The sequence below is a fragment of the Mastacembelus armatus genome, chromosome 22 (genome assembly GCF_900324485.2).
Source record: "Mastacembelus armatus chromosome 22, fMasArm1.2, whole genome shotgun sequence".
NCBI classification, from domain to species: Eukaryota; Metazoa; Chordata; class Actinopteri; order Synbranchiformes; family Mastacembelidae; genus Mastacembelus; species Mastacembelus armatus.
In genome coordinates this window covers 17817846-17827626 of record NC_046654.1, presented here as the reverse complement: position 1 = coordinate 17827626, position 9781 = coordinate 17817846, and the positions used below count along the sequence as shown (strand labels likewise).

General features: G+C 39.6%; 1 protein-coding gene across 3 annotated transcripts; it reads right to left on the bottom strand.

The window, feature by feature from the left end:
* Positions 1 to 517: 517 nt before the first annotated feature.
* Positions 518 to 9186, bottom strand: mocs1 (molybdenum cofactor synthesis 1). 3 transcript variants are annotated; one of them, XM_026307878.1, is made up of 11 exons: positions 8889 to 9186; positions 7533 to 7644; positions 6963 to 7130; positions 5371 to 5535; positions 4288 to 4349; positions 3520 to 3631; positions 3055 to 3167; positions 2803 to 2913; positions 2494 to 2614; positions 2339 to 2386; positions 518 to 2143 (listed from the first exon to the last, which is right to left on the bottom strand). In XM_026307878.1, the coding sequence occupies exons 1-11, from the start codon at positions 9096 to 9098 to the stop codon at positions 1026 to 1028; spliced, it is 2340 nt and encodes a 779-aa protein (XP_026163663.1). In that variant the 5' UTR covers positions 9099 to 9186; the 3' UTR covers positions 518 to 1025. The 3 variants fall into 3 exon arrangements, with proteins under 3 accessions (XP_026163663.1, XP_026163671.1, XP_026163680.1); XM_026307895.1 differs by having other exon boundaries at positions 2002 to 2143; positions 2326 to 2386; XM_026307886.1 differs by lacking the exon at positions 2339 to 2386.
* Positions 9187 to 9781: the final 595 nt, after the last annotated feature.

Here is a 9781-nt window from a genome sequence, read left to right as displayed (position 1 = left end):
GAAATACCTAGATGCCATACTGAAATAAAGGTACAGTACCAGTACACTGCTTTAAGTACTCCACTACAAAAAAGACTCATGCACTCAAAATTCCCATGTTGCTCAACAAGCTTGTTCAGAAGATCTTGGAAGAGCTCTTTTGCCTCTGGAGGCTATCATGATTGTGTTGTGCTGGATTTTCTAAAGTTTGTCAACTGTCCTACCATAGAAAATGAAACACTTGATGTGCTGTATGCAAACATCAAGGAGGCCTACACTGCTACTGCCTTAACACCACTCAACACGCCAGATCACAACCTGGTCTCTCATATTCATCCCAGCTGTCAATCATCCACGTCATTACACACAAGCACACACACATAATTACCCAAGGGTCCTCAAGCCTGTCCAGAACAGCAGTGAGAACAGAGCATCTACTTGGTATATATACGTGTATATATACACGTATATTCCATTTCCCAAGGCAACAAGTGAGAAATATAGATAAAACAATGACCAAATGAATGTGACAGAAAGGTTGCATCAGGTGTCATTTCATCAAACAGTTGACTCATACAAACAAGCTCATTGATATGATTATATATTTTAAGCAAATTAATGTACACTAATAAAAGATACATGAATGCTAATGTTGAGGGCCATCACCAGTTTGTTTTGCACTAGAAAAACTTCAAGGGAGGCTTTTGAATGAAACACTCAATTTCCCTCTGGACACAAAATCAAAATCTGCAGGTCTATACGTTCATAAACATTAAGACAGAGTGCATCATATTGTGTGGGATTAGTGGCAGATTATGTAATTAAAATGTCACCAATGAGTTGGTGATTATGTGAGCTACTAACAGAGGTTAGCAGGATAAGGGTAAAGGTAGAATTTTAACATGATTAAATCTTTTCATTATCCTGATGGCATAAAGTTTACATAAAAAAGACAATTCTGGTGAACACTTGACCGGTGGCTGTGATATGTACAATTGCTTCATTTTCCAGTTTTCCTGGGTCAAATTCATTAGTAGGGTGGGAGATCAACAATAACGATGAAAGTCCTTCTTCCCACCTGTTTTACTGACCAGTTTTACATCTGTGATTATTATGTCATGGGTCACTGCCTTGCACATGTCATAGACTGTTAGCGCTGCCACCGAAACTGCTGTCAGAGCCTCCATCTCTACTCCTGTCCTACCCGTAGTGCGACACACTGCTGTGATGACCACAGCGTTCTGCCACTCATCCAGGTCAAAGGTAACAGAGATGTGGTCCAAGGGGAGTGGATGGCAGAGTGGGATCAGGGTTGAGGTCTGTTTGGAAGCCATAATGCCGGCCAACTGTGCCACAGTCAAGGCATCTCCTTTAGCCAATTGGTTAGCCTGAAGCAGCTGGAAAGCAGCGGTGCCCAGGATGACAGTGGCATGTGCTGTGGCTGTTCGACATGTGGGAACTTTCCCCCCAGTATCCACCATGTTGGCTCGGCCCTGTGTGTCTGTATGTGTCAATTGGGCTTCACTGGTTTCATCCAGGTGAGTTTTATTTGAGTTTGTGGCTAACTTGGTCTGATCACTGACAGACCGTCTGGGTTTGAGGCAGGGGTCTTCACTGGAACTTTGATTGTGGCATGGTCTAACAAAGTAACGTGGAAGATTTATTTTGGCATTCATTAGTAGTCTGCGAAAAATAGGTGTTTGTAGGGTCCTGAGTAAATGAGTCTTGAAAGCATTAGGACCCCTGCCTTGTGCGTACCTGAGACATTCATTTAAGCTGCTCATGACATTTGTGCGGGTAGTAAAACTTGCAATTTTAGTGTGACAACTCCGTCCAAGCTCAGTGGAGTAAAGTGATGCTACAATGTGGATGCTGTCCATCACATTAGGGTTTTCTTGTCTACAATGTGGCCTAACATAGGTATCTCCACACATCAAGGTTCTCAAGCAGCATATGTTGGCTGTCTGTGTTGAAACAGTGCGGTCTGGAAGGCACAAAAAAACCTCTCTGCTCAGAGCTGTCCTGTTGTCTGGATGGCATGTGACAGGAGAAGCTGTTGGAGAGAGGAATGTGTTGTTTGAAACTGTAAGCTGGGAAACCACAGTGAAAGCCTTCTGGCTGCCTTGTGACTTTGGCAGAGACAAAGGCCTTGGGGATGTGATGCCTGTTGGAAAAACAGAGCATTAATCAAGCACAAAAAACATCCGTATGCAGATGAAGATGTAGTCACAGTTACCATAAAAGTTTGCAGTAAAATGAACTATGACTACTTCGGTAATGTAAAAAAATATATATATAAAAAAAAAAAGACTGTATGACTGAGCAGTGACAGAAATTTGTACGTACACACATCACCCACCAATGAGGATCATAGGCCTGTTTTTCATCTGGGAGATGCTGAACATGCCTGAAGACAAGCGATTACATTCAAGTACAATTTAAAACTCCTCAGTAATCTGTAAATATGGCCTACAACTGATGTGTTTTCCATAAGTTAACTTTACTCAAGTCTACCTGCATGGTGTTTCTTCTTGTTGCCCACAGCTGCTCCGATGATTTGCAGTAGCTCCTTATCTGGTGCCCCAGAACGCAAGACATCTCTGAGAGACACCTCAGAGTTACCAAACAAACACACCTGTCAGAGGCCAGACAGACAGGAAGGTAGATAAGATTAAAAACTGAATGATAGATGGTCCCAAACTAACTAAGGATGAGATCATTTAACTAATGCTAATGCAGACATACAGAGTGCACTGCATTAAAACAAAAACCGATCTAATTAACAGCTCCTTGAAATCCAACAATACACAACTGTGGCCTTACCTTAAGGCTTCCATCTGCTGTGATCCGTAAGCGGTTGCAGGAGCCACAGAAATGCTCGGACATGGAAGTGATGAAGCCCACCTGACCTTTAAATCCTGGCACTTTACATGTCTGATATAAAAGAGAAAAGCATCATTCTAGTTTATTTTTCAGGAATGTTAGGATGCTATATAAATCACCTTTGCCAGCGTTAGAGCTCCTGAAAGGAGAAAAGTAACACTTGGGAAATATAGTACATTTGGAGTCACTGACCTTGGCAGTGCCTGTATGATCAGTCTGAAGCATTTCAAAGTTGGGCCACTGCTGCCTGATGTGATCCAGCATCTCCTGGTAACTCACCATCTTCTTAAAGTTCCATTTGTTGCCTGCAGAGTGGAGAAGAGGCTGATTTGATCAGTGTAGGGGCTTTGAACATCTTTCAACCAGCAACAAGCAGAATTCTGCATCAGCAGCACATCAGTACTGTTTCTATGAGCAACACTGAAGAGTTTAAAAGCCTTCAATTTGCATAAAACCAAATTGTGCTGATGAACATATATAATATTCTTAGTATATAAAATACTGTAAATATAATATTCAAATAGAACTTTATTGGTGTCACCTTATTCTTCAGAACCCTGCAGCAGCATACAAAGTATTTGTTTGGACAATTTAAATCGGAAACCGGCTTCATACCTTTCCAGACGTGGAAAAACACTTTGTGAACTTTGCACTCACCATCGAAGGGCATGTATTCGATGAAGCGAACCTCCAGAGGCTTCTTCTCTGTTAGAGCTACAAAATCCAGCAGTTCGTCCTCATTGAGGCCTCGCATTACCACACAGTTGACCTACAGAGGGCAGCACAAAACAACAGACCACTAACACTGAGTTGTACATTCATCTGTTATGTCTCAACTGGGAGAATTCCACATTTAAGACCATATGCATAAAGTACACATTTTTAGCAATATCACAGGTATCTGCAAAATGAAATGACTTAACAAATGTACAGGTATCTATTTAATTACCCAACTCAGCCTACAGTTGTTACTTTGCTGAGATATAGCTGGCAGTTAATTCAATACTGGTCACACAGAAATTAACTTTGAATCAGATTTTCTTTCTTTATAGAGACCAACTGAAATCACATTTAGTCATCCCATTTTTAAGTATAAATGTGGTTAACAATACTAGCTGAGTTTGATCATGTCCGAAATATAATGTAATTTGTTATATATAGTGTTTGTTCATTAGTTTGTCAACATTTTTCCATGCACAGTGTGATAAACAGTGTGTAATCACAAGCAGTAAAATAATATAGAAATTCACAACAATAATTCCGATAGGAGAGCCTGGATGTTGCTTGTGACGGGGGTCCTTACAACATGGGGAGGATTTCACAGAAAATAGTCCTTGGTCACATTTTAACAACAGGTGGAGAAATAGGTGCATTGAAAAAGTAAAGGAAAAAACTACCAGTAACTTGAAAAGATTAATTGAATACCTTGACAGGGCTGTAACCCATTTCAATGGCTTTATCAATGCCCTCTATGACCTTGTGGAACCCTGGGATGAATGACAGAAAAGGAAGACAAAATGATTAATGTAACAACATTATGGATATTATGAATATTCCTTGGTATCTTTAAGACCTGTGCTATCAAATGAAATCTAAGATATAAATAGTATGTGATTACTGGGAAATGGTAAATGTATACTGAGCTACAGTACAAAACAATACTGAGATCAGATTAGATTTCTTAAATACAGACTGCTTAAGTTTTAGAGCTCAGCTTTACAACATAACCTCAGCCTTCTCTGTCCACTACCTTTTAGCACCTAGGTCTATAGTTTGCCACAAACCAGTGATACGGAAACAACTATGACAAATTTCTCAGCATCAGCAGCCAGAGTTTTTAAACAGCAAACTGCCCAGGTCAGCTGCACAAAACCCACAAATCCAGACAGACTCACACTGGCTGATAAGCTTCTGTGTAAGAGGAGAGGCGTATGTTTATTTAAAATTCTCCTACAAACAATTAAAACCTGCTTATTTTGTACTAAACATCCTAAATAAGCTTAGTGATAATTAATAAATAGAATTTCCTTTTAACTCCAACATCTAATGCCTGCAAAAAATGTTATTAGGGTGAAAATTTCCACATGCCAGTTCTGCCATCCGTCTTTTCTCTTCCTCATTTCCTAATCTCTGCTGGTCCATCTGTGTCCGCCTTCCACAAACCAACCACCCAGAGCTCTGCCCTGCTGTTACCACCTGTAACCTATGGGGACTGACCCACAACTATGGCCACATACACACACTGCTGATTTAGATGGTCAACAACAGTTGGACAATGGTTCTTGACAGAGAATAGCGACAGCAGAGCCGAACTAACACAATTTTACTATAAAAGCCTTAGAAACTGCATACTAAACAACACAACTTTCTTGGACAGTAATGAAAATTTAGCTCTGAGACCACACCAAGGGAAATAACGCAACATGTCCTGGACCATCTGCTTTTACGAGTTACTGTGCTTTTTATCATCATATCAAATATTATAAACTTTATATACTTTTTCCTTACCTTTCCGCCTGACAATAAACTCAAATTTGGCAGGGACCAAGGAATCCAGGCTGATGTTAATCATGTCAAGGCCAGCATTTTTCAGCTTTGGTAGAAGCCTGGCCAGGTTAATGCCATTGGTTGTTACTGCAATGGTTTTCAGGCCCTCCAACGTCCTTAGTCCTGCTGCAGATGTAGTAGATGGTTGAACAAAAGAACAAGAACAAAACACAAAGTTAAGTACGGGTATTTGTGTAAAATGTTGAGCCATTAGTAAATTTGACTTAACCTGATTGTGACATCCCAGTATACAAAGTCATGTTAAGCAATTACAACTCCTGTCTAATACAATTCGTGTTATTAGCCAGTGTCCAAAAAGGACAGTCAGCATGGCATCGTAAGAGATGTAGCCGATGTGTGACTGAGCTAAAGTGATAACCCATTTAGATCGAAGAGTAATAGGGCACTTTTTTATTCTTTTATTTTAAATAGAAGAATTTACAAAAACAATTTAGAAAAATAAAATATAACTGAAATTAAAAACTTAATTCTTATAACACCAGAATAATTTATTAAATTGTAGTTTAGCTAAAGCATATATTATCCACCCATGCTAAACAGCATGAATATTATGTAAGACATATTTCTCGGTGTTTGCGGATATAAATAAAAGACTACTACCTACATTTATTTAAGATAGGTAGTTAGGTTTAATATGTTGGTGAGCCTGTAAAACAATTTTTAACTATTTTTGGTAGCTATATTATATGCAATGCTGCAATGACAGTACACCGAGTTTAGATACTGTAGACTATTGCTTTTGAATGGATGGTTAATTAATAAAGTATTTACTAGCAAGAACATTTCTTTGTTCGTGATGCAACCCAATAAATCAGTAGTTTCAAACTAGCTAATTTCTACAATACATACAGTGAACTTTACACACAAACAGAAATTAAGTCCATTTGTGCAATCAAAGCTCAAAAGTTGTGTACTGTTTCCAATTATTCAAATTATTCAATCCAGTAAAGTTTAATCACATGAGGTCAGAGCATCACATGCGGTCAGAGTTGTCCTAGTACATGAGAGAGAGAACTGTTGGTCTTTATGTGGCTTTAAGCTTGCTATCACAAGCACTCTTCTCAGAACATCATCATCAGTGGTTGAGGCTGCAACGCTTCATCTACAAATCAGGCTGTGAAATTAGCAAAACACTGTGGTGCAACAAATCATTTTCCCCTCTACATGTATGTCTGAATCTGAAGCCATGCTTAGAAAACTAGTTATCCTCAGTGTCCTGTCCACTCAGAAAAGCTTTAGTTTTGTCAACAGAGTTAGCATATGAACCTCTGATAGCCTGTGATTCCTATCACTGAATCATTCCTTTACAAAGACTGTCACTATACCCACTTAGTCATATAAAACACATAAAGCAGACTCAAGGTGGTTACAAATGTTGAAACAATTCGAAATGCAGCTGCTGCAGATATCCTTGTGTTATGATTTTAACAAACTTTAATCTTGTGAAGTGATTGTGAAGAAACATGAATCACAAAGGTCATCACACCTCAATACTATGTGAAATAACCATTGTCTCATTTTTCTTACAGTACCAATGATATCCAACACATCAGGTCTGATAAGAGGTTCCCCTCCAGTTAGGCGAATTTTATCCACCCCCTCCTGAACGAAGAGGCGAGCCAGGGTCATTATCTCTGAGGTGGTCAGAAGCTGGTTCCGTGGTGTAAGTTTTACCCCCTCCTCCGGCATGCAATACTGACCTGAAAATGGCAAAATGAGTAAAAAAGATAGAAGTATACCTACTGAGCAACATAACTTACCACTAACATGCAAAACTATGCAAATATTTAACCAGAGATGCAAATGTTAATGTATTCTTATAAACACTGTTTGTTACAGACACTGCATTTTTCTCTCACTATAAAAATCAACCAGCCAGTAATTTTTACCTAAATAAAATTGTTAAATAACCTCATTCATTCATGTGGTTTTCAAGTTATTTAGAGCATTATTGTGGAGCTGTGGAGGTGACTGTAGCAGCAGCAGCAGCAGAATCATTGTTACTGAATGTGGTTTCTTCAAACAGGTGGATAAGCACGTGGTAAAATAAACTAAAGCAGAGAAGGACACCTTTAATATATCACAGTACCAGCATTACTCACAGCGCAGGTTGCATTTCTCTGTCAAGGAGATGCGCAGGTAGCTGTGCCTCCGTCCAAAATTGTCAGTCAAGAAAGCTGAAAAGGGTAGTGTGCCATCATCTTGTACCCTCTCCTGGGGAAGAAGCCAACAGTAAAAAGTCATTGTGGGAATGATCTGACACACACAAATAGCTAATGAGTGTGTAGGAGCATTGGTATATAGTTTTTGAAATTTATATCCCCTGTTGACATAGTGGACCATTAATTTGTCCATATTCAGGTTTTGTCAAAAAAGATTGGTGCCTCTGAGTCTGAGTCCCTGCTAAACCTTTTATACAGTAACTTTGGTTAAATCCTATTGGCATATTCTGGGAAAGCACAGGGATATAAGTTAATATGGAACTGGCTACATTAAATGAAAGTACTATTAAAAATATTACACTTCGGGAGTTGCACGTGGCTTTCTAAAGCCATGACCTTCGACTGTCAACAGTGAAGTGCTGTTATGTCAGAAGTTACCAGCACAAAGACAAACATGTGACTTAACGGTAAAGTTAGTTAACCTGTATGCATCCCCTTATATTCCTGTGTATACATCTGATAACAATATGAGGTTAATAGCTTAGATCCACTGATTCTCAGTAGATATGAACTCAAACCTCATGCTTTAGAAAAAGGTTCCTAGTCCATTTGCCCTGATGTTACATGTGCCTGCTGAGCTGGCAAAGCAACTGTACATTGCAAAGGTTGTCTGTTATCTGCTGTAGCCTAAATTAATAACAGCCCAACACCCAGAGGTTTTACTCATGGTAAAGTTATGCTCTGCCATGCATGCTATGTATGACTACAGTCATTTCATATATTAGGCATAACTTACTTTACAATGAACTCGTTCTTTTATAATTTTATAATCAAGCAATTTCACATAGGTGTCAGGTGTACAGAATGAACCTATTCATTTTGGATATCAACATTTAATATCTACTGTCTATTACGCAACGTTACTCGTCTGACTTAGTCTCATTCCCATTTGCGAACTATTGCCATATGTATTGAGGTACTAACTTAGGACTGAAACAGTGGTAATGGTGCTAATGACAGTATTAATGCTTGCAATAAAAACGGCCATGGTTTTCCATACTGTTTGTTGTAATGAACTGGCTGTATGCAGTTTGTTGGTGTCGCAATCATCATCGCACTGGTTTAATATTTAGTCGCTAACACAGTTTTAGCCTTCAGTGGGCCGTAAACTGGACAGACCTAACGTGATAAACTTGTTCCCTTGTTTCACTAACCTGCCCGACGTTAGCTAAGTCCAGCAACGGGCCTGAGATCAGACCCGGACAGTGAGCAGCTCTACCTGGGACTCAGTTTTACCTGTCCTGTCCTGGGTTTGACAGAAGCGGCGAAGTTGGGTGCAGCTACAGAAACGCTGGACTCTCCAAGTTCAACTTCGTCTTGCTTGTGCGTTGCACTGGAAAACAGCCTGTGAATGTTCCTGGTGACGCTCTGTACCAACAATTTACTCAAACTGGTTAAACTCCGTCCGTCAGACAGGCGGCAACACAGAACAGCGTGAGTGGCCATAATATTACTGACAGCTCAGACACCTGGTCTAGTCGCTCCGGGAACAGGTCTGCTGCTGTAAAACATGTCAGTTAACCCGGACACTGGAGGCGACTTTCAAGGGGTGGGGAGACGTCCGCCAATCGTACCAACGACACGAGTGCTGGTGTATGCTGGGTAGTGTAGTCCAGATGCTACACCTGCAATAGCATTCTTTTTTTAAAGCAAATTTTTTAACACAAAACTCCTCTTTAAGACTAATCATGATTTTTTGTATTGTATTTAACTTGTATTTAAATTTTGTATATTACAAGGAAAAATAAAAACATTTAAACAATTCACACATGGTGAATCTGTGACCATGCATGCCTCTGAAATACATGCCTTTCACACGTGCTCTACCTGACTTGCTTTTACTCTGGAGTGAGTAAAATGTTACAAAACACCTTTTAAAGTGCATACTCTAATAAACCTCTTAAACAAATTCCTCTCATGACCCAGCACTGGGAAATTACTAACTGTACTAACTACACCCGTGACCTGTCCCTATTTGGGGGGGTACTCCTATCCAATGTAACATTTAACAATGTTAGAGGAATCAGTTTTTTGCTCAAATGTGATCAGAAACATTAATCTGCCAGACAGAAACTGCATTAAGTAATAGATTTGGCCTTTAAACACGCAGCTGACTTTAACTGCTGCCC

What these genes read in the sequence shown, in the direction of transcription:
- mocs1 (XM_026307878.1), bottom strand. Translation starts at nt 9,098, where the DNA reads ATGGCCACTCACGCTGTTCTGTGTTGCCGCCTGTCTGACGGACGGAGT. An exon ending in CAGCAGATGGAAGCCTTAAG is followed by an intron (nt 2,615 to 2,802) that starts GTAAGGCCACAG and finishes GGCCTCTGACAG; the next exon opens with GTGTGTTTGTTTGGTAACTC. An exon ending in CAAGAAGAAACACCATGCAG is followed by an intron (nt 2,387 to 2,493) that starts GTAGACTTGAGT and finishes GCTTGTCTTCAG; the next exon opens with GCATGTTCAGCATCTCCCAG.